General features: G+C 45.4%; 1 protein-coding gene across 1 annotated transcript in view; it reads right to left on the bottom strand.

Moving 5' to 3' along the window:
- The window catches only part of suclg2 (succinate-CoA ligase GDP-forming subunit beta), a 271539-nt gene extending 246705 nt beyond the window's left edge, over window positions 1-24834 (bottom strand). The window contains exon 1 of the mRNA XM_078414531.1: window positions 24714-24834. Coding sequence (XP_078270657.1) covers window positions 24714-24782 — 69 coding nt within the window. The 5' untranslated portion in view covers window positions 24783-24834. The remainder of the gene's footprint in view (window positions 1-24713) is intronic.
- Window positions 24835-26000: the final 1166 nt, after the last annotated feature.

Genomic DNA, 26000 nt, shown 5'->3' with positions numbered 1-26000 from the left:
AAGCCTGCAATGATGATCAAGGTAAGGTAGAGCCCACAATGGTCTGTGGAAAAGGTGATGACGAGCAGATACAGAGAAACTAAGCTGGGTGGTAGTGAAACTAGTAGCAGAACTAAGGTGGAGAAGGGACAGAGAGAGAGAGAGAGAGGGAATGCAAGGCTTACTTGAAATGTACCCTTGCATTCCCTCTCTCTGCTGGCGGCCTTGCCGAGATCGTGGGGCTTGGGTCAATAGACAATAGACAATAGGTGCAGGAGGAGGCCATTCGGCCCTTCGAGCCAGCACCGCCATTCAATGTGATCAATCAGTACCCCGTTTCTGCCTTCTCCCCATACCCCCTGACTCCGCTATCCTTAAGATCCGCTGCGGACCTTTCACCGTCCGGCGCGGCCTGGAACGTGGCAACTTCAACAGCCTGACCGCGGGAGAAGACGGCAGGGGAAGAGAAAAGACATTCTGGCCTTCCATCACAGTGAGGAGGTGACTCACTGTGATGGATGTTTCTTTTTTTTTCTTTTTTTTAATGTTGGTTTGTGGTTGTGTGTGTAATTGCTTATTTTATTGCTCTTACTGTTGGACTGTGGGTGACGAAATCTCGTCCAAAAGACTTGGTTTTTTTGGATGACAATAAAGGTAATTCTAATTCTAATTCTAAGTGTAGACAGATTTAATGGGAGGGAGGGAATGGAAGGGAAGGGAAGCACTCCACATTTCCCTGCTTTCCTACTTAATCCCGGTGGGGGCTTCAAAAGTCAGGAGCCTCGATCACCTCGTGGCACCACGGGAGAAGGATGAGGAGGAGATAAGACTTTTCTTTGCCTTCCATCACAGTGAGGGTGTGCCTGGAGCAATCACTGTGATGGCTGTTTGTGTTAAAATTGTAATTGTGTGTCTTGTGTTTTTATTGTCTACTGCCGGACCCTGACGTGAGAGGACGCTGGCGCTATTTGTTCGCCGCTTCTCCGTCAGGATAGTTTGTCTGTTTGTTTTTATGTTATGACTGTTTTTATAAAGCGTCTTTGAGCACTTGGAAAATCGCAATATAAAATAAATGTTTATTATTATTATTATTATTATTAATCAGGACCGTTTGAGTTTAGAGATACAGCTCGGAAACAGGCACTTCGGCCCACCGGGTCCACACCGATCAGCGATTCCCGCACACCAACGCTATCCTACACTCGCTAGGGACAATTTACCAAGCCAATGAACATACAAACCTGCACGTCTTTGGAGTGTGGGAGGAAACCGAAGATTTTGGAGAAAACCCACGTAGGTCGTGGGAGAACGCACATACAAGAGTCTAGAGTGTTTTATTGTTATATGTTCCAGACAAATCAAAGAAATTCTGACTTGCAGCAGCATAACAGAATATGTAAACATAGTACACTGCAAACAATATAATGAACGAGAGGAAAAAAAAATTTCAGTGTGTGTACTCTGTACAGACAAGCACAGGATCGAACCCGGATCTCTGGTGCTGGAAGGCAGTAGCTCCACTGTTGCGCCTTTTACCCAGTAAGTTTAGATCAATGGCCGATCTTTCAAATATGTCGCCTCAAGTGTGACTCATTTTCACATACCCATGACATGTCTCCACATTAATGAATGGCAGTCCCTTAAAGCACGATCAAATGTCGGCCCAGTTTTCACCAATGCTCAAAAGTTTCTCATGGAAATAAATGTCATGAAAGCTGTATTATTAGTGCAGCATAATTACAGAGACTCAACTGGCAACAGAACATTTTAAATATTTATAACCTTCAATTTTAACCAAGGAAATTGGCTAAAAAGAAAGATTATCTAACTTTAATTCCATGTATTCGTTCCTAAAGGAACAGAATAATTTGCTACGCTTCATTCCAATTTCTAATTTAGTAACCATCGCTAATAATGGTATAATTTGCTAAAAAAAAAGTGTAACGGCATAATGATGTTTGTGCCGGCGGCAGGTCAGGCAGCATCTGGGGAGGGAACGGATAGGTGGCGTTTTGGGATGGACCCTTCTGCAGGCCAGGGCTGAAGAAAGGGGTTGCACGTCCGTTCCCTCCCCAGATGCTGCCTGACCCGCTGAGTTCCTCCAGGACTTTTGTGTTTTGCTCAAGATTCCGGCATCTGCACTCAAGAATCTCCATTTCACGAAGCGGTATTCAATGAACATGGAGTACTGCCATCATTATGCCGTGACACTTGTTTTTTTCCAGGACTCCAGTGCTTTGCTCAATCTGTAAAATTGTTTAACGCGAGAAAGCAGTTTGTTGCAGATGGTTTCACATACAACACAATATTCAAAAAAAACATTTAAAAGACAAAATACAAAGAAGATTTAGATTTTAGATTTTTTTAGATTTAGAGATACAGCGCAGAAACAGGCCCTTCGGCCCACCGGGTCCGCTCCGCCCAGCGATCCCCGCACACTAACGCTATCCTACACCCACTAAGGACAATTTCTACATTTGCCCAGCCAATTAACGTACAAACCTGCACGTCTTTGGAGTGTGGGAGGAGACCTAAGATCTCGGAAAAAACCCACGCAGGTCACGGGGAGAACGTACAAACTCCGTACAGATGGCGCCCGTAGTCAGGATCGAACCCGGGTCTCCGGCGCTGCAACTCTATCGCTGCGCCACCGTGCCGCCACGTTTCACAGAGTGCTGGAGCAACTCAGAGAGACAGAGTGGAAAGAAAAGGTATTATGACTGTCAAAAGCATTGCCGAGATGCACTCGTAAGTCAGGAGATGCATGGCTACGCGGGTGGGACATCTTGGTCGGCAGGGATGAGTAGGGCTGAAGGGCGTGTGTGACCTTATGACTCAATGGCAGGTCATAAAGTCTTAGAGCATGGAAACAGACCCATTGGCCCAACTTATAGGCAAGTGTTAAGGGGCTTAAAAACAGAAAATGCTGGTAACATTCAGCAGGGCAAGCAGCTTCTGTGGAAAATGAAGCAGCGTTTAGTTCAGTTTAATTTTGTTTAGAGGTACAGGCATGGAACCAGGCCCTTCGGCCCACCGATTCCGCACCAACCAGCGATCCTCATACACTAACACTACCCTACACACTAGAGATAATTTACAATTTACAGAACCCAATTTAACCTGCAAACCTGCACATCTTTGGAGTGTGGGAGGAAACCAGAGTACCCGGGGAAAACCCACGCAGTCACAGGGAGAAGGTACAGTCTCCGTACCGACAGCACCCGCAGTCAGGATCAAACCAGGGTCTCTGACACCGTGAGACAGCAACATTACTGCTGCGCCACTGTGCCACATTACTGCTTCAGGTCGAAAGCTTGTCGGACCTTTCTGTCAAAGGGTTTCAGACCTCAAGCATTAAATCCATTTCTCTTTCTGTTGATGTTGCATGACTTGGTGCATATTTCCAGGATTTTCTATTTTTATTTCAGATTTGCAGCATGTGCAGTTATTTTTTTTTACTTCCAAGAATTAAAGGGCTTCTAGAAAGAGTCAGTTAGTGAATGGGGATCAAGAGGTAAATGGAAAAAACTAGAAGGCACAACATGAGATATAGCAAGATAAGTTTGATTTCAAACGAGAGGTTGATATCTAGAACTCGCTGTCAGAGGTTGTGGTGAAAACATATACAATTACTACATTTAAGAGGGATTTAGACAGGCACAGATATTTAAAGCATAAACCAATATGATCCTAATGCACGGGAATGGGATTGGTATCGATGAGCAAATAGATCAGCTTGGATGCAATGGGCTGAAGGGCCCATTTATGTACTGTTAACATGAAAACTCTGTGACTTAGGGCGGCACAGTGGCGTAGTGGCAGAGTTGATGCCTTATAATGGCCGAGACCCGGGTTCGATCCTGACTGTGGATGCTGTCTGTGCGGGGTTTGTCCGTCCTCTCTGTGGCAGAAAAAAAATCGACAAATTGCAAGAACAAGAACCATTCGGATGGTACAGAGGCACAGTTGGTAGAGCTGCTGCCTCACAGTGACAGAGACCCGGGTTTGATCCTGACCTCTGGTGTTGTCTGCGCGGAATTTGCACATTCTCCTTGTGACCGCGTGGGTCATACAAACTCACTTAGCTCATTAATGCTCTTGAGAGAAGAAAGTCTAGTCCAGGCGTTTTGTGTCCACAGCAATGTGGCACGGTGGCGTAGCTGGTAGACCAGCTGTCTAGCAGCGCCAGAGACCCAGGTTCAATCCAGACCGCAGGTGCAGGCTGTGTGGAGTTTGCACATTCTCCGTGACCACGTGCGTTCCCTCCGGGTGCTCCGGATTCCTTCCACGACCCAAGGACGTGCAGGTTTGTAGGTTAACTGGCCTCTGTAAATTGCCCCTAGTGTGCAGGGAGTGGACGAGACAGTGAGATAACATGGAAAGAGCGTGAATGGGTGACCGATTGTCGGTATGAACTCAGTGGGTGGAAGGACCTCTTTCTATGCTGTATCTCTAGACTAAACGATACGAGAGCTCATGAAATCTAACAAACACGTAGAGTTTGATAAGATTACTGGCACAGGATCCAGAGACAGCTAAATTTGCTGAGGGTGATAGCTACCAAAGTGCTAGAGAAGCTTAAATCTGCAACAAAAAAAAAACGCAGAACAGATTGAATCTATCCAATTACTGCCAAACCAGTCCAGTGTCAATCTTCCGTAAAGAGTTGGCAGGATCAGGCAGTGTTCCAAAGGAGTAAATTTTCGCTGATAATCTGCCCGAGATACTCCACTTGGGCTCCACAGGATCACGCAGAACAAGACATCATTACAGATCCATGGATCAAAACCTGAGCTGAATTTTAGAATCAAGATGAGAGTGCCTTCCTAGGACATCAAAACAGCATCAGACTTTCTGTAGCACTGACCAGCCTTTGTAAAATTGAAGCAGAGCACCAGAGGCCACAGCCTCACAATAAAAGGGCCTACCTTCAGAAAGGAGATAAGAAGGAATTGATTTAGGCAGAAGGTGGTGAATCTGTGGAATCCATTGCCACAGACGCCTGTGGAGGCCATCAATAGAGATTTGTAAAGTGGAGATTGACTGATTATTGATTAGCAAGGGTGTCAGGGGTTATTGGCCAAAGGCAGGAGAGTGGGGTTCAAAGGGAAAGATAGATCAGCTATGATTGAATGGCAGAGTCGACTTGATGGGATGAAAAGCCTACTTCTGCTCCTAGAACATATGAACAGCAATGAGGTAGTTAATCTGTGGACCTCAATGCCACAGAGGGCTGCGGAGGCCGTTAGTGGATCTTTTTAAGGCAGAGATAGACAAATTCTTGATTAGAACAGGGGGTGTCAAGGGTTATGGGGAGAAGGCAGGAAAATAGACAATAGACAGGAGTAGGCCATTCAGCCCTTCGAGCCAGCACCGCCATTCAATGCGATCATGGCTGATCACTGTCAATCAGTACCCCGTTCCTGCCTTCTCCCCATACCCTCACTCCGCTATCCTTAAGAGCTCTATCCAGCTCTCTCTTGAAAGCATCCAACGAACTGGCCTCCATTGCCTTCTGAGGCAGAGAATTCCACACCTTCACCACCCTCTGACTGAAAAAGTTCTTCCTCATCTCCGTTCTAAATGGCCTACCCCTTATTCTTAAACTGTGGCCCCTTGTTCTGGACTCCCCCAACATTGGGAACATGTTATCTGCCTCTAATGTGTCCAATCCCCTAATTATCTTATATGTTTCAATAAGATCCCCCCTCATCCTTCTAAATTCCAGTGTATACAAGCCCAATCGCTCCAGCCTTTCAACATACGACAGCCCCGCCATTCCGGGAATTAACCTTGTGAACCTACGCTGCACGCCCTCCATAGCAAGAATATCCTTCCTCAAATTTGGAGACCAAAACTGCACACAGTACTCCAGGTGCGGTCTCACCAGGGCCCGGTACAACTGTAGAAGGACCTCTTTGCTCCTATACTCAACTCCTCTTGTTACGAAGGCCAACATTCCATTGGCTTTCTTCACTGCCTGCTGTACCTGCATGCTTCCTTTCATTGACTGATGCACTAGGACACCCAGATCTCGTTGAACTCCCCCTCCTCCTAACTTGACACCATTCAGATAATAATCTGCCTTTCTATTCTTACTTCCAAAGTGAATAACCTCACACTTATCTACATTAAACTGCATCTGCCATGTATCCGCCCACTCACACAACCTGTCCAAGCCACCCTGCAGCCTTATTGAATCTTCCTCACAATTCACACTACCCCCCAACTTAGTATCATCTGCAAATTTGCTAATGGTACTTTTAATCCCTTTGTCTAAGTCATTAATGTATATCGTAAATAGCTGGGGTCCCAGCACCAAACCTTGCGGTACCCCACTGGTCACTGCCTGTGATTCCGAAAGGGACCCATTTATCCCCACTCTTTGCTTTCTGTCTGTCAACCAATTTTCTATCCATGTCAGTACCCTACCCCCAATACCATGTGCCCTAATTTTGCCCACTAATCTCCTATGTGGGACCTTGTCGAAGGCTTTCTGAAAGTCGAGGTACACCACATCCACTGACTCTCCCTTGTCAATTAGGATTAGGAGGCAGAGGTCAGCCATGATTGAATGGCAGGGTAGACTCGATGGGCAGAAAGGCCTAATTCTACTCCTATAACGTGAACTTGTGAAGAATGAGGATTGACCAATGTTTTTTAGATATAGAGATACAGCGCAGAAACAGGCCCTTCGGCCCACCGGGTCCGCGCCGCCCAGCGATCCCCGCACATTAACACTATCCTGCACCCACTAGGGACAATTTTTACATTTGCCCAGCCAATTAACCTACAAACCTGTACGTCTTTGGAGTGTGGGAGGAAACCGGAGTATCCGGGGAGAACCTCCTCGGTCATGGGGAGAACGTTCACTGTCCATATAGACACCAGTGGTCAGGATTGAAACCAGACGTGCAGGTTTGTAAGTTAATTGGCTTCTGTAAATTGTCCCTAGTGCTCAGGATAGAACTTTTGCACAGGTGATTGTTGGTCAGCGCGGACTTGGCGGGTCGACAGTTCTGTTTCCACGAGAGCTAGATAGAGCTCTGATGGATAGCGGAGTCAGGGGGTATGGGGAGAAGGCAGGAACGGGGTACTGATTGAGAATGATCAGCCATGATCACATTGAATGGTGCTGCTGGCTCGAAGGGCCGAATGGCCTACTCCTGCACCTATTGTCTATTGTGCCTCTAAAACCACAATCTTAAATTTGGGTGTTTAGAAAGATATGAGCCAAACGCAGGGCAAGTGTAGACAGGGCATCTCGGTCGGCATCTGCAAGCTGTGCCAGAGGGCCTTTTTCCAAGCTCTCTGACACAAGGAGGTAAATGTGATTCTTAAAGCCATAGGGATCAAGGGATACAGAATGAACATGGGAGCAGGATACATGATAAATCAGTCATGATCATTTTGCAGGGTAGAGAAGGCTCAAAGGGCTTAATGGGTGCTCCTGTTCATTTGTGATCTCCTTCTCAAGGTTTTCATGATTGCCATTGTCAAGGTTCATGAGGAATAATCATTTTGATGAATGCTGGATGTTAGCTGGCATCTGTTGAACCCACCGGTAATAGTGCTGCGTAAATCTACCGTCTGCAAGCAAAAATACTTTAGTAATACCTGGTTCTTACAATGAATAAAATATTTCTGCTGATCATTTTGCCACTTTCATCTCATCTATCTTTACAATCCTTCACCACGAATATTTCAAATTTATCACATCAGTCTTTTGAATTGGTGGGAAGCATAGTGGTGCACATAGAACACAGAGCAGTGAAACCTAGGAAAGGGCCATTCGGCCCACAATGTTCATGTCGAACATGATTCCAAATTAAATCAGATCTCGTCAAGCCTGCACGTCACCCATATACCTCCATTCCATGCATATCCGTATGCCTATCCGAAAGCCTCGTAAATGCCACTATCTTTTATGTCTCCACCACCACCATCGAGGCGGCACGGTGGCACAGCGGTAGAGTTGCCGCCTTACAGCGCCAGAGACCCGGGTTCCATCCTGGCTACGGGTGCTGTCTGCACGGAGTTTGTACGTTCTCCCCGTAACCCCTTTCGTCAGAGGGTGGTGAATCTGTGGAATTCTTTGCCACAGAAGGCTGTGGAGGCCAAGTCAGTGGATATTTTTAAGTCAGAGATAGATAGCTTCTTGATTAGTACAGGTGTCAGAGGTTATGGGAAGAAGGCAGGAGAATGGGGTTAGGAGAGAGAGATAGATCAACCATGATTGAATGGCGGAGTAGACTTGATGGGCCGAATGGCCTAATTTTACTCCTATCACTTATGACTGTGGGTTTTCTGTGAGAACTTTGGTTTCCTCCCACACTCCAAAGACGTACATGTATATGGAATAAATGTAAAAATTGTTCCTAGTGTAGGATAGTGTTAATGTGCGGGGATCGCTGGTCATTGTGGACTCGGTGGGCCGAAGGGCCTGTTTCAGCCCTGTATCTCTAAACTATACTAAGCCATCTCTGGCAGTGTGTTCCAGGCATGGTGCAGTTCATTCACAGCACCAATCCTGACCTCCGTTGCTGTCTGTGTGGAATTTGCATGTTCACCCAAGCTTCTCCCACATCCCAAAGATATACTAGTAAGTTAACAAGTGTGTTGGAAGGGACTGCAGATGCTGCAGTCCAATGATACCAATGATAGACACAAAATGCTGGAGTAACTCAGCAGGTCAGGCAGCATCTCTGGAGAAAAGGAATAGGCAACGTTTCGGGCTGAGACCCTTCTTCAGGATGAGAGTCAGGGATGCTGACTGACCCGCTGAGTTACTCCAGCATTCCGTCTCAATATTCTAGTAAGTTAACTGGCAGTTATAAATAGTCTCTGGTATAGACTGATATGCGTGGGAATTGGGGCAAGTTGCTGGCTGTGAAAAGGGAGAGAAAGTTACATGGAAATGAGTGGGGAAAATCATAAATTCATAAATGATAGAACTAGGCCATCGGCCCATAAAGTCGACTCCGCCATTCAATCATGGCTGATCTATCTCTCCCTCTTAATCTCCCGTTCTCCTGCCTTCTCCCCATAACCTCTGACACCCGTACTAATCAAGAATCTATCTATCTCTGCCTTAAAAATATCCGTTGACTTGGCCTCCACAGACTTCTGTGGCAATGAATTCCGCAGATTCACCACCCTCCGACGAAAGACATTCCTCCTCATCTCAATGAAACTGATGGGACAGCTCTGAGAGCTAGCATAGATTTTATGGGCCAAATGGCACCCATCTACACTGCAAAGTATTCAGAGACATAATTACCACGTATTCGTCTTCAGTGCGCATCACAAAACTCCTCCGAATTATAGCATAGCTGACAGAAGAAGTGTGTGATGCACCTCGGAGTGCCATTAGCAAAAGACATCTGGCTCACAACCAAACTGCTAATCTACAGAAATCATTGTCAAAGTGGCAATATGGGAAATAAAAAGCGTGAGCTGAAAAACAATGCAACGGTAGAACATTTTCGCGATGGTTCTCTGCAAAAACATAGTTTAAAACAAGTCAATTACTGAGCTTGTCAAGCGAATAAAACAAAAATTAATCAACTGGCACGAAATGGCAGGATGTTCAGGATTAAAGATGGGAGTTCAGTTCAGAAAGCCATGCTGAGGTATATCTGCTGTATACCTTTATCACGGTTGTTATCAAAGTACATACCTTTCCCACTCAATCCTTCATTTACTGAGAATTCACAGCATTACAGCACACATTTAAAAGAGTTCTGTTCTTTTTATCAAGTATACCTCAACAAGCACTTGAAAGGTTCATCAGAACAAATGTATCATTCAAATACATGATTGAAACCAAAATTAACAAATTATAATTTCAATTATAAGATTAGTGTCATTTATTGTTATAATTGCTTGACAGTCCTAATATTTCCATTTTACTTTGAGTTTGCTCTGCCATTTGATCATATCATATCATATCATCATACACATACAGCCGGAAACAGGCCTTTTCGGCCCACCAAGTCCGTGCCGCCCAGCGATCCCCGTACATTAACACTATCCTACACCCACTAGGGACAATTTTTACATTTACCCAGCCAATTAACCTACATACCTGTACGTCTTTGGAGTGTGGGAGGAAACCGAAGATCTCGGAGAAAACCCATCATGACTGATCAAATTTTCTTTTTCAACCCCTATCTCCTGCCTTCATGATGCCCTTACTATTCAAGAACCTATCAATCTATGCTTTGAAAATCTCCAATGACTTGGCCTCCACAGATTTCCACAGATTCGCCACTAAAGAAATTCCTTCTCATCTCCATTCTGGAAGTACGCCCTTTTATTCTGTGACTGTGCCCTCTGGTCCTAGGCTCTTGCACCACTGGAAATATAATCTCCACATGCACTCTATCCAGGCCTTACATTATTTGGTAGGTTTCAATGAGATCCCCCCCTCATCTTTGCTTAGGTTTGTGGGCCACATCGTGGTGTAGCAGTAGAGTCGTTGTCCAACAGCGCCAACGACCCCAGTTCAATCCTGACGATGGACACTGTCTGGCCGGAGTTTGTAATGTTCTCCCTGTGATCCCGTGGGTTTTCTCCGGGTGCTCCAGTTCTCTCCCACACTCAAAAGACGTGTAGGTTTGTAGGTTCATTGGCTTTGGTAAAAATTGTAAATAGCCCCTGGTGCATCGGACGGCGCTGGTGTACGGGGTGATCGCCGTTTGGCACAGACAAGGTGGGTGTAGGGCCTGTTTTGTGCTGTATCTCTGAAGTAAAGTCTGAAGTTTGCTCCTGTATTTGCTTTGCCACACGGCTTTCTCCGAGCTGGTGATTTCTCTCTGGCAATATGCCCATCGAGGGATGGTGATTGCAGGAGGGAGGAGGGAGAGAGAGAACACAAGAGAGAGAGAGAGAGAAGAAAAAAAAACTTTTCGGCAGGTTGATTGGCAATAATGCAAACCCAGCATATACGTGTAATGACAAAACATAAAATGTTATGGCGAGCTTCATGTGGAATTAATGGGGAAATATGCCATCCTCAATGAAAGCAGAGCGCCCAGGGCCAAGATGCAATGATCGTGAAGTAAACAGGGGTGTGACAGAACTGAACAGAGCAACTTTTGGATCTCCAGATTTAATAAGGCATTCAGCTCTCACCCACTTGTTGGGCCCATTTATGAGCATATCAGGCACCATTAGCCTGGCACTTATTTTGACAATAAGCATTTTCTCAAGACAATTTTCAGCATCTAATGCTCAATCGATGTGACCAAATACATCTGAAATTTGGCTAATATTCAAATTAGCTATTTATTGTGTGCTACATCAGATTCAAAAGAGAAGCTGATGAATCAGATTTAACCATATTCTGTACTTTCCAGGCTGCTGTTTTTATAAGATTAATTTTCTTTGTTGTTTAAACACATCCATTGCAGATAGGTTTAAATCATTTAAGAATAATTTACTCACCGGTTATGTTTTCCCCACATTAATTGCAGTAGAATTACAAAGCCATTTCCAGGGTTTTTATTTCGCACTATTACACCTGCTCATCAATGTATAGATGTAAACAAAGTTAAGAGCTTTTCTCATGTAAATATTGGCGCCCACTCATCCATGAAAAAAGACATCTTAAGTGTGACAGTTCAGTTTATTGTCACGTGAAAAGCTTTTGTTGCGTGCTAACCAGCCAGCGGAAAGACAATCCATGTGGTGGTGAATCTGTGGAATTCATTGCCACAGACGGAAGTGGGGGCCAAGTGTTTGGGTTTTCTTAAAGCTAAGATTGATAGATTCTTGATTAGTACGAGTGTCAGAGGTTATGGGGAGAAGGCAGGAGAATGGGGTTGAGAGGGAGATAGATTGGCCATGATTAAAAGGGAGAGTAGACTCCATGGGTCGAATGGCCTAATTCTGCTCCTATGAGTTATGAACTTATAAATGTTTTTATGTCACAACAAAGACATGATTGGCTTTTTGCCAGCTAAATGGTTGACAATAGACAATAGATGCAGGAGTAGGCTATTCGGCCCTTCGAGCCAGCACCACCATTCAATGTGATCATGGCTGATCATTCTCAATTAGTACCCCGTTCCTGCCTTCTCCCTATACCCCCTGACTCCGCTATCCTTAAGAGCTTATCTAGCTCTCTCTTGAATGCATTCAGAGACTTGGCCTCCACTGCCTTCTGAGGCAGTGAATTCCACAGATTTACAACTCTCTGACTGAAAAAGTTTTTCCTCATCTCCGTTCTAAATGGCCTACCCCTTATTCTTAAACTGTGGCCCCTGGTTCTGGACTCCCCCAACATTGGGAACATGTTTCCTGCCTCTAACGTGTCCAACCCCTTAATAATCTTATATGTTTCCATAAGATCCCTTCTCATTCTTCTAAATTCCAGTGTATACAAGCCTAGCCGCTCCAGTCTTTCAACATACAACAGTCCCGCCATAAAAAGGTTGACACATAAAAAAATCAATTGCCATGCTTACAAACCTCAAAGCTAGAATATAAGGGTTAACCCCATTCCCCTGCCTTCTCTCCATAACCTCTGACACCCGTACTAATCAAGAATCTGTCTCTTTCTTAAAAATATCCACTGACTTGGCCTCCACAGCTTTCTGTGGCAAAGAATTCCACAGATTCACCAGCCTCTGACTAAAGAAACAGAAAGTTTGCACACCTTCTTAGAAAGAAAACATTGTAGTTATCCAGGTACGAGGCATTTCAGCGTGGGTTCAGAATGGCAAAGTTCAAAGACTCCACATACACAGACAGAAACGATTGGATTTTAATGTAAAGGGTGGCATGGTGGCATAGCGGTAGAGTTGCAGCCTTAGAGAGCTTGCAGCACCAGAAACCCGGGTTCGATCCCGACTACGGGTGCTGTCTGTATGGAGTTTGTACGTTCTCCCCATGACCACGTGGGTTTTCTCCGAGATTTTTGGTTTCCTCCCAAACTCCAAAGACGTACAGGTTTGTAGGTTAATTGGCTTGATATAAGTGTAAATTGTCCCTAGTGGGTGTAGCATAATGTAAATGTGCGGGGATCGCTGGCCGGTGAGGACTCAAGTCAAGTTTATTTGTCACATACACATAAATGTGCAGTGAAATGAAAGATTACCCACAGTCCAACAACAAGAGCAATAAAAATAAGCAATAACACACACAATCAAACAAAAATAAACATCCATCACAGTGAGTCTCCTCCAGTCACCTCCTCACTGTGATGGAAGGCCAGAATGTCTTTTCTCTTCCCCTACCGTCTTCTCCCGTGGTCGGTCTGTTGGAGTGGCCACGTTCCAGGCCGTGCCGGACGGTGAAAGGTCCACGACGGGCCGACCCAAGCCCCGCGATCCGGGGCGGGTGAAGACACCGCCGCTTGCTGTATCTCTAAACTACACTAAACTACAGAGGTAGTAAACTTTCTGTTCCTTATTTAAAGCAACTCCGATCAGATTTTATATAAAATCTGGAGGGGAATGGATAGGGTGAATGCACAGAGTCTTATTCACAGGGTGTGGGAATCAAGAACCAAAGGACAAAGATCTATGGCGAAAGCGGAAAGATTTAATAGGAACCCGAGGGGCAACTTTTCCCCCCACAGAGGATAGTGGATATATGGAACGAGCTGCTAGAGGAAGTAGTTGAAGCGTACACAATAATAACTTTTAAAAGACATTAGAACAGGAACTGCGCTCGGTCCGCGTTAACCGATCGCTTCGCTCAACACCTGCGCTCGGTCGGCGTTAACCAATCTGATCTCCCGGTGGCTGAGCACTTCAACTCCCCCTCCCATTCCCAATCTGACCTTTCTGTCATGGGCCTCCTCCAGTGCCATAGTGAGGCCCACCGGAAATTGGAGGAACAGTACCTCATATTTCGCTTGGGCAGTTTGCAGCCCAGTGGTATGAACATTGACTTCTCCAACTTTAGATAGTTCCTCTGTCCCTCTCTTCCCTTCCCCCTTCCCAGATCTCACTCTATCTTCCTGTTTCCACATATATCCTTCCTTTGTCCCGCCCCCCTGACATCAGTCTGAAGAAGGGTCTCGACCTGAAACGTCGCCCATTCCTTCTCTCCTGAGATTCTGCCTGACCTGCTGAGTTACTCCTGCATTTTGTGAATAAATACCTTCGATTTGTACCAGCATCTGCAGTTATTTTCTTAGAACAGGTATGTGTTCAGGAAAGGTAATGGGAAGGTGGGGGGGGGTATTTGGAACTAGCTGCATGGATAGATTGGGCTGAGGAACTTGTTTTCGTGCTGCATGTCTCTATGACTCTCAATCCGATACCATACTGCAGGTTTACATGAAGACAAGAAAGGAATTCTTAATTCCAGAGACACCTGTCCCAGCAGGGCAGATCAATGAGTCTGATTGACGGTTTAATTATGAACAATACCCTGGAGTATTGAGATTGAGCTAACTCAATGAGTAGACTCCTGAATATGCAGGAAGGAACTGCAGATGCTGGTTTAAACCGGATAGACACAAAAAGCTGGAGTAACTCAGCGGCACAGGCAGCATCTCTGGAGGAAAAGGAATAGGTGACGTTTCGGGTCGAGAATCTTCTTCAGTCTGAATTAGGGTCTCGACCAGAAACGTTACCCATTCCTTTCCTTAAGAGATGCTGTCTGACCCGCTGAGTTACTCCAGGTTTTTGTGTCTATCTTCGGACTAGACTACTGAGTTTGCCAGAGGTAAATAACTCAATGCCAATCTTCTAACAACAACATGTATTTATAAGGAACCTTTACCACAAAAAGATATCCACGGCAATTTACAGAGGTTTTCACATTAGTTTCAGTGAATTTGGCAATTTTACTCTGCAAATAACATTACCATGCACAACAAGTATCATTTGCTTGAGGCTGCAGCAGCCTTATTAGGCAAAAATATTAAATCAAATGTATTCTTTTGAATGTCTTTTCACTGCCTGGGAGAACCTTCTTTATGCATTTATTTCTCAAACCTCTCTTCAATTTTCAACAAAATATTGAATTGCTTTTAAAACTATTTTACATAATCAAACTATCAGGATAGCTCAGGGGAGAATTAGTTGAGATGCAGAAATTATGACAGGCACAACTTCTGTTTGCTGACAGGTCAATAATTATGAGAAGTTTGGATAATTGGTTGAAGGCATAATTGAAAGTCGTTGAATTTGTTTATCACTCAAACAAAGGTGGGGATCAGAACTTATTGCCTAAATGAGTGAAAAAGCATAAAACCTGATATTTTTTAAGGATGCAAAACACAGAACAGTGGAGCACAGGAGCATATCGGGATGGCACGGTGGCACAGCGGTAGAGTTGCTGCCTGACAGCGCCAGGGACCCGGGTTCGATCCTGACTCTGGGTGTTGTCTGTACAGAGTTTGTACGTTCTCCCTGTGACCACATGGGTTTTCCCCGGTTTCCTCCCACATTGTAAAGATGTGCAGGGTTGTAGGTTGTAGTCTGAAGAAGGGTCTCGGCCCGAAACGTCTCCCATTCCTTCTCTCCCGAGATGCTGCCTGACCTGCTGAGTTACTCCAGCATTTTGTGAATAAATAACTTCGGGTTGTAGGTTAATTGATCTGTAAATTGTCCCTATTGTGAGGGATAGAACTAGTGTATGGGGTGATCGTTGGTCAGCACGGACTCGGTGGGGCTGTTCCCACACTGTATCTCTAAACTAAACTAATGCCCTTCAGTCCACGATGTCTGTGCTGACCATGATGCCAAATTAAATTAATCCTACCTGCCTGAAAAATGATGTCTGTCAATTCCCTGCACGTTTATGTGCCTGTCTAAATGCCTCATCACCGTTCGGTCGAGTCTGCTTCCACCACCACTCTAGTAGTGGGTTTCAAGCACCTACCGCTCTCAGTGTAAAAAACTTGCTTTGTGCATCTCCTTTAAACTTTGCCCCTCTCACCCAAGAACCATACCAGTTAACATTTTATAGGTTTGCCCTGGGAAGAAGGACTCTGATAATCTACCCTATCTAGTGTAGGAAAATAGCTGCAGATGCTGGTACAAATCGAAGGTATCACAAAATGCTGGAGTCACTCTGCGGGTCAGGCAACATCTAGGAGAGAGGGAATGGGTGACGTTTCGGGTCGAGACCCTTCTTCAGACTGATGTCAGGGGGGCGGGACAAAGAAAGGATATAGGTGGAGACAGGAAGACAGTGGGAGAACTGGGAAGGGGGAGGGGGGGAAATAACCTATCTCTGGTAGGGAGATCTACCCTATCTATGTTCTTCATAATTTTATAAACTTCTGCCGGATGATCCCTCGTCCACAACACTGCAGAAAAAAAAAATCACGTTTGTCCAATGGAGAAAGAAGGAATTGCAGATGCTGGTTTACAAAAAAAGACTACAAGGTGCTGGAGTCACTCAGCGGGCCAGGCATCATCCCTGGGTCCCAACCTGAAATGTCACCTATCCGTGTTCTCCAGAGATGCTGCCTGACTCGCTGAGTTACTCCAGCACGTTGTGTCTTTTTCCACAGTTCACCCAATGTCTCCCGAGAGCTAATACTCTTGAATCTCTGCAACATCTGGCTGAACCCCCACATCTGTAGCCTCCCCAAGGACTCCAGATCCTTCCTGATGATGCTGCTACTTTGTTGTCACTTGCACCGAGGTACAATGAAATTCTTTGTTTTACCATACAAAGTACTGTACATAAAAGATTATTAAGGGGTTGGACACGTTAGAGGCAGGAAACATGTTCCCAATGTTGAGGGAGTCCAGAACAAGGGGCCACAGTTTAAGAATAAAGGGTAGGCCATTTAGAACGGAGATGAGGAAAAACTTTTTCAGTCAGAGAGTTGTGAATCTGTGGAATTCTCTGCCTCAGAAGGCAGTGGAGGCCAATTCTCTGAATGCATTCAAGAGAGAGCTATATAGAGCTCTTAAGGATAGCGGAGTCAGGGGGTATGGGGAGAAGGCAGGAACGGGGTACTGATTGAGAATGATCAGCCATGATCACATTGAATGGCGGTGCTGGCTCGAAGGGCCGAATGGCCTACTTCTGCACCTATTGTCTAAAAGAGTCGCCCCAAAGGCACCAACAAAGTTACAAAAAGTACTCATTCCTTCCTTGTCCCCAATGACGGGTCCCTTAGTTCTCGGCAGCCCCACCATGCTAGGTCCCCCTTAGTTCTTAGCGCCCCCCCCAACGCTGGGTCCCCTTCATTCTCAATGGACCCTACATGTCGGGTCTGAAGTATGGAGACAGGAAACGCAAGGAATACTCCAAATGTGGTGGAACAAAAGTTTGAAAGGTTTTTCCATCCAATAGCCCGTATCTCCCAATAAGTGTTTTCACCAAAGATACTAGAGGAACAAGACAGACCACTCGACCCTCAAAAGTGTAGTATATCATGGCACCATTTTAGTAGGCAGAAACGTGCAGAAACATTTTTTAAAAAAATGTAAAAAATCTGTGAATTGATAGATGCGATATATTCTGCATTTTAATGGTATCATCACACATACTGTTCCCCCAACACACTGATTACACTGCGAGAGGTGGGTTTTGCCTATAAAAATGGCGGACGTTACGCTCCTTTGCGTACTACACTTCAGTACAGGCGATTTCAAGTGGTCCAACTTGTTCCTCTAGTATCTTTGATTTTCACTCTCCATTTTATGTTATCAGCAATCCATTGTGACATTCCATTGTTCAAAATTGAAAAAGAAAAAGCACAGGAATCCAAACCAATCCAAGATGAAACAAGCAGCAAGATAATTCTCGTTGTAAATCTTGATATGATCATCTTGTAGCACAAAGCAACTCGGCAGGAAAATATGATTGATGACAATGATTTCTTGCTTCAGGTCTGCTAATATTATTGTTGGGGTCCAAAGAAAAGCCAAGGTTTTATCCTGGTTTTGCTTTCTCAGTCAGGGTGAGAAGGCCCCATCTTCACATCAAGGACACCCTGCATTGTGTTGTCCAGGATTACAATTACATTAAATGGGAGGGGAAAAAAAACCTGCAGATACTGGTCTAAATCAAAGGTAGGCACAAAATGCAGGAGTAACTCAGCGGGTCAGGCAGCATCTCGGGAGAGAAGGAATGAGTGACGTTTCGGGTCGAGACCCTTCTGAAGAACCGAAACGTCACCCATTCCTTCTCTCCCGAGATGCTGCCTGACCCGCTGAGTTACTCAAGCATTTTGTGTCTACCTTAAATGGGAGGGACTCAGAACAAATCTGGTATCTCTCAAAACCAAGTGCACAGATGGCATAACATCGGCCGAATCTAGAACAATTATGAGACAGAGTAAAGGATGGAGACAGAGAGAGCTTGGTCATAAGATCATAAGGAATAGTAGGATTGGGCCTTTCGGCCCATCAAGTCTACTCGGCCATTCAATTATAGCTGATCTATTTCTCCCTCCTAACCCCATTCTCCTGCCTTCTCCCCATAACATCTGACACTTGTACTAATCAAGAATCTATCTCAGCCTTACAAATATCCATTGACAGTCTCTACAGCCTTCCGTGGCAAAGAATTCCATAGATTCACCACCCTCTGACTAAAGAAGGTAATATGGTGTCAAGACAACAACCCTCTCCCTTGATGTCAGCCAAAGGAAAGAGCTAGTCATTGACTTCAGGAAACAGGGTGGAGTTGACGCCATGGTCAGGATCAGTGGTGCTGATGTGGAGATGGCCGAGAATTTCAGGTTCCTGGTGTAAACATCATTGACAATTTGTCCTAGTGCAACCACATTGATGCTACAACCAAAAAAAATACACCAGTGCCTCTACTTCCTCAGAAGATTAAGGAAATTTGGCATGTCTACAACTCTTACCAAAATCTACAGTTGTACTGTAGAAAGCATCCTATTTGGAATGGTCACCACTCAATTTAGACCAGCATCCTCAGTTTTTTTCTCCTCCCATTTAATGTAATTATAACAGGTTTGGCACCTGTTCTGCCCAAGTTCACAAGATATTACAGAGAGTAACACCACCCAGGACAAAGTGCTTGAGTGGTCCTCCATGCTCCACCAAAATATTCATTCCCTTCACCATCTTCATACCAGGTCTAGAGTACGAGATATATATGAGATGCACCATTGTTACACGCCAAAATGGACTGACACTACCTCCCAATAGATCTCAATTTCACTTACTGTTGTGGGGGCTAAATGATTCCACACACTATCCCCGTACCTCCTGTATAAGTCATAGAGTCACACAACACGGAAAAAGGTCATTCGGTCTAAAGTGCCTCATGCCGACCCAAATGCTGCATCTATGCTAGCTAGTCCCACCTGCCTGGGTTTGGCCCTTTATCCCTCTAAACCTTTCCTATCCATGTGCCTGTCCAAATGTCTTTTAAATGTTGTTATAGTGCCAACAGTTCTTGAAAAAATTAATTAATTTCGGGTTATCAGCGATCCTAAGCATTTCAATGGATGATAAGGTTTCCACAAATGGACGATTCTTCCCTTCAGCGCTTTCGGCAGTTGATGAATACCTGTTTCCACTCCGGGACTGATTCAGAGCTGGCTCATGAAACCAATGATGTACAATGCAGTACTTTGTGATGAACTCTGCCGTCGGTCGGGCAGCAGGTGCTCTGTGGGGAAGTCAGGTGGGCAGCTTTGAAGATGATGTACTCCCGCCTCCATTCACGATGGGCTTCAATGTGATCTAGACCAGTGTCCGCAGACTCTCACAGCCAGTCCAAATGCTCTCTCTCCACTACCCGCAGGGATTCTCAGATGCCACACTTTCTAACGAGGCTTTGAAAACATTCTTTAAACTTTCCCCCTGTCCAATGGTAATCCCTTGCTGTGACAGAGCTTGTTACAGAATGTTTGGTTTGGGAGTCTGAAGATGGGCACGTGAAGAACACAGCTTCATGCAACAAAGCCAACAGAATGTGACTCGAGCCTCAATAAAGGGGGCATTAGCACGAGAGAATGTTAACATAGGTTCAGACTCAAGAAACTGCAGATGCTGGTTTACAATAAAAGACGCAAAGTAATGGAATGGAATGGATTACTTTATTGTCACATGTGACAAGGCACATTAAATTCTTTCCTTACATATGCAAGGTGCACAAATAGCGGCCACATATGGTGCTGACAAAGTCACAAAGTACAGCGGCTCCTCCTTTGTTCTCCCCCCTCCCTTACAGCGGTCCCCCCCACGTCGGGTCCTCCATTGCTCTTCCCCTCCCCCCGTCACGGCGGTCCCCCGACACCGGGCTCCCCGTTGTCCATCCTCCTCACCCCCTTACCTCCCCATTGTCCATTGTTCTTCCTCCTCACCCCTCTACCTCCCCATTGTCCATTGTTCTTTCTCCTCACCCCCTTACCTCCCCATTGTCCATTGTTCTTCCCCCTCACCCCCTACCTCCCCATTTGTTCTTCCTCCTCACCCCCCCTACCTCCCCATTGTCCATTGTCCTTCCTCCTCACCCCCTACCTCCCCATTGTCCATTGTTCTTCCCCCTTCCTCACGGCAGTCCCCCCACGCCGGGTCCTCGATTATTCCCACCCCTCCTCCTCCCTCACCTCACGGCGGCCCGTGAATACAGCGAGTCCAGCAGCATCTCTGGAGAACATGGATAGGTGATGTTCTGGGTCGCCACCCTTCTTCAGACCCTTTCTGGTCGGGACCCTTCCTCAGACAGTCTAAGGCTGTGCTGGCGCACTAAAGCCTACAATGAATTCACCGTCAATGTTTCCCTCCAGTCTGAAGAAGCGTCCCGACCCAAAACGTCACCCATCCATGTTCTCCAGACACTGCCTGACCCGCAGAATTACTTGTGTTCATTTTTTAAGCATAGATTTACTTATCCTGCCAACGGATCCAGAGGATTATGCAGAGGCACCTTGGGCGGTATTTCTCCAGTGCGTTGAGATGTCTGATGTAAGTAGTCCAAGCCTCAGGACCATACCAAAAGGCAGGAATCACTGCTGCCTAGTAGACTAGATTGTGCCAGATTTGAGAGTCTGATCTTCAAACAATTCTTCTGACAACAAAAGGCTGTGCTAGTGTGCTGAAGGTACAGGGGCAGTGCCGGTGCAATGGGTGACTCAAGAGTCAAGAGTGTTTTATTGTCATATGTCCCAGACAGAACAATGAAATCCTTACTTGCTGCAGCACAACAGAATATGTAAACATAATACATATGATAAACGAGGGAGGCAAAAAAAAATCAGTGCGAATATATAAACATACTCACAAGTATACACACATATATATATATACGCACACACATACGCATACACACATAACTCGTGGCTAAAGCTGGTGTATCCTGAATAATGCAGCATCTGCATAGGTCCTCTGCACTTCATCAACATGCACAGAATCTTCCCAAATGAAGTAAGATGAATGAATGAATGAATGAATAAGTTTATTGGCCAAGTATGTGCATATACAAGGAATGTGCCTTGGTGCACTGCTCACAAATGACAACACAGTTAACCATAAAGCATAAAGCATAAGGATTACCAGCCTTGATGCATGCAGCTTCCTAAAATATTTAAAGTCAGTGGTGTGTGACAAGCCACATCAAAGCAGGGATGTTGAATACCAGCGCTGGGATGTTGCAGACTGAGGCGAGAGAATATTTGGTGGGTGCCCAAAGTTTAGTCGTGCCAGCCTATAGTTAAACCAGTGAAACATTCATTGGGTTCATGAACCACTTGGTCTCTGCTGTACTGTTACAATTTGTGGTTCTGATGTAAGCAACTCATCTCACCTTATGAACGATTAATAACACCTGCACTGTACTACCTTCGCTATATATTGCTCCAACTTTACGATACACTGTGCTGCCTATAATACAAACTGCTACCTTTGCTGTATACTGTCATCTTCACTATACATTGTGGTACCTTCACTCTGCAAGGTGCTACCTTCACTTTGTGCTACTTTTACTGTACACTGCTCCAACTTTACTGTAAACTGTACTACCTTCACTACAAACCACTACCTTTACTATACACTGTGCCACTTGCACTATATACTGCGTCACTTTTAACATGCACTGTTCCAAATTACTGTACACAGTGCCACATTTATTATACCAACTTCACTCTACACCCTGCTACCTTTACAAGACTCTGTACCAACTTTACTATACACTGTGGCACCTACACTATATTGTTCCAATGTTACCATACACTATGCTACCTTTAATATACACTGTGATGCCTTCACCATACAGTGTGCCACTACCATACTCTGTGCCAACTTTATTTCACACTGTGACACTTACACTATACACAGTACTATCATCACTCTACATTGTACTACCTTCACTCTACTACCTTTAATATAAACTGTGCTACTTTCACTATACGCTGTACCACCTTTAAAATGGCCAGTTCCAACTTATTGTATATTGCGGTACCTTTACTCTACACTGCTCCAACTTTACACAATGCTACCTTCACTCTACATCGTACCAACTTTAAAATGCCCTGTTCCAACTTACTTTATACTGTAGGAAAGAACTGCAGATGCTGGTTTAAATCGAAGGAAGACACAAAATGCTGGAGTAACTCAGCCTTTACTATACACTGCTCCAAATTTACTATACGCTGTGGCACCTACACTACATACTGTACCTGCTTCACTTAACATTGCTCCAACTTTACTATACACTGGTCTGTTTACTATACACTGTACTACCTTCACTATCCACTGTACCAACTTTACTATGCAATGTGGCACCTACACTGTGTTACCTTTAATGTACACTGTACTATATTTACTATACACTGTACCAACTTTACTATACAATGTGGCACCTACACTGAACATTACTCCAACTTTACTATACACTGGTCTAAGTTTAATATACACTGTACTATCTTTACTATACACCACCAACTTTATTATACACCGTGCTACTTTTAATACACCAAAGATAGACACAAAAAACTGGAGTAACTCAGTGGGACAGGCAGCATCTCTGGAGAGAAGGGATGGGTGACGTTTCGGGTCGAGACCCTTCTTCAGACTTTAATACACCGTGTTACCTTCACCAAGTTTATCAACCAAGTTTGATATGCAATGTCCTGTCTGCACTACACACTGGACTATATTGAACTAACTTTACGATACGCAGTGCTACTTTTAATACACCGTTACCTTCACTCCACTCTGAACCAACTTTACTATACACTGTGGCACCTACACTGTGCTACCTTTACTATACACTGTGGCGCCTACACTGCGCTACCTTTACTATACACTGTGCCAACTTTACTATACATTGTGCTACTTTTAGTACACCGTGCCACCTACACTATACTCTATACCAACTTCAACATACACTGTGCTGCCTACACTACACTGTGCCACCTTTACTATGCACTACTCCAACTTTACTGCACTGTGTTACTTTTAAACACTGTCACCTTCACTGTACTCTGTGCCAACTTCAATATGCAGTGCTGCCGACACTACACTGTGCCACTTTTACTATACACTGCTCCAACTTTAATATACACCGTGCTACTTTTAATACACCATTACCTTTACTATACTCTGTACCACCTTCACTATACTCGGTACCAACTTTAATATATAGTGTACTGCCTACACTATACACTGTACCATCCTTCACTCCACTTTGTACCATCTTCACTATACTCTGTACCAACTTTACTTCACACTACCAACTTTAATATGCACTGTACTGTCTACACTATACTCTGTACCACCTTCACTCCACTCTGTACCAACTTTAATATGCAGTGCTGCCTACACTGTACACTGTGCCGCCTACACTGTACACTGTGCCACCTTCACTATACTCTGTACCACCTTCACTCCACTCTGTACCACCTTCACTCCACTCTGTACCACCTTCACTCCACTCTGTGCCACCTTCACTCTGTACCACCTTCACTCCACTCTGTGCCACCTTCACCGTGTACCACCTTCACTACACTCTGTACCACCTTCACTCTGTACCACCTTCACTCTGTACCACCTTCACTCTGTACCACCTTCACTCTGTACCACCTTCACTCTGTACCACCTTCACTCTGTACCACCTTCACTCTGTACCACCTTCACTCCACTCTGTACCACCTTCACTCTGTACCACCTTCACTCCACTCTGTACCACCTTCACTCCACTCTGTACCACCTTCACTCTGTACCACCTTCACTCCACTCTGTACCACCTTCACTCTGTACCACCTTCACTCTGTACCACCTTCACTCCACTCTGTACCACCTTCACTCCACTCTGTACCACCTTCACTCTGTACCACCTTCACTCTGTACCACCTTCACTCTGTACCACCTTCACTCTGTACCACCTTCACTCTGTACCACCTTCACTCTGTACCACCTTCACTCCACTCTGTACCACCTTCACTCCACTCTGTACCACCTTCACTCTGTGCCACCTTCACTCCACTCTGTACCACCTTCACTCCATCTCCGTGGCTGTGAACCAGGCGGCGTCCCCGCCACTTCAGTGACCCCGCCTCCCGCTGCCCGGCACCAGGAGAGGGCGAGGAGGAGCGGCCCGCTGAGGTAGGTCGGTCGGTCGGTCAACCAAACCTCGCAGCTTCAGCGGCCGGACCGTGCCGTGCCGTGCCGTGCCGTGCCGTGCCGGGCCTCCCCCTCTGACCGGGGCCCCGGGCCTCCCCCTCTGACCGGGGCCTACTGCGGGCCGAGACTAGGCCCGGAGTCCCCGCACTCTCCCTCCCCTCCCCTCCCCCCTACCCGGCCCGGCCCCGCCCCACCAACCAACCAACCAACCTGGCGAGCGGCGCGTCCCGCCGGTGTGCCGAGCCTTCTCGCTGCCTGCAGGCTGAGGGAGGCCGCCATGCTGCCGGGACGTGAGGGCGGGAGTGGAGTGGAGCGGAGGGGAGGGAGTGAGGCGGAGGCTGAGGCTAGGGCCAGGGCCTGCCCCTCCTTCTCCAGCTCTCTCACATCCACCACGACCTCCCCTCCTCGATGCCCAACAACCTGTTACTGCACCTGTTAGCAAACTCACACAATGTTCATCAAACTGCTGCTGCTATTAAACTTATTCAATGCCCAACAAACTTACTCCTGTTAGCAAACTTATTCAATGCCCAACAAACTTACTCCTGTTAGCAAACTTATTCAATGCCCAACAAACTGCTGCTCTTAAACTTATTCAATGCCCAACAAACTTACTCCTGTTAGCAAACTTATTCCTGTTAGCAAACTTATTCAATGCCCAACAAACTGCTGCTCTTAAACTTATTCAATGCCCAACAAACTTACTCCTGTTAGCAAACTTATTCAATGCCCAACAAACTGCTGCTCTTAAACTTATTCAATGCCCAACAAACTTACTCCTGTTAGCAAACTTATTCAATGCCCAACAAACTTACTCCTGTTAGCAAACTTATTCAATGCCCAACAAACTGCTGCTCTTAAACTTATTCAATGCCCAACAAACTTACTCCTGTTAGCAAACTTATTCAATGCCCAACAAACTGCTGCTCTTAAACTTATTCAATGCCCAACAAACTTACTCCTGTTAGCAAACTTATTCAATGCCCAACAAACTGCTGCTCTTAAACTTATTCAATGCCCAACAAACTTACTCCTGTTAGCAAACTTATTCAATGCCCATCAAACTGCTGCTCCTGCTATTAAACCCCTTCAATGCCCATCAAACTGTTAGCTCCTGCTATTAAACTCCTTCAATACCCAACAGATTGCTGCTCCTATTAGCAAATTCACACAATGCCCAACAAACTGCTGCGCTCCTTCTATTAAACTCCTTCAATGCCCAACAGACTACTTACTGCTCCTGTTGGTAATCTCCTACTTCTGCTCCCAGTTGTTTTCTGGGCTTCATTAATGATAATTTGCATGAAGATCTGAGTCTTCTAGTGGATTTCCTTTGCAACCAGGGCAAGGTAACCCAACATTTAGCCCAACACTGATAAATAAGTCAAATCCCTGTCAATTCCCTGAGCTAGGTAACCAGTGTTTGTCCAACACTGATAAAAATGTCAAATCCCAGCTTTCTGAGAAAAACTGAGGGGTAATTTTCTCGAGGTGTAT

This window comes from Rhinoraja longicauda, chromosome 17 (assembly GCF_053455715.1).
Source record: "Rhinoraja longicauda isolate Sanriku21f chromosome 17, sRhiLon1.1, whole genome shotgun sequence".
Classification (NCBI taxonomy): Eukaryota; Metazoa; Chordata; class Chondrichthyes; order Rajiformes; family Arhynchobatidae; genus Rhinoraja; species Rhinoraja longicauda.
The sequence above is the reverse complement of the archived record's forward strand: the minus strand, read 5'-3'. Positions and strand labels throughout refer to the sequence as shown.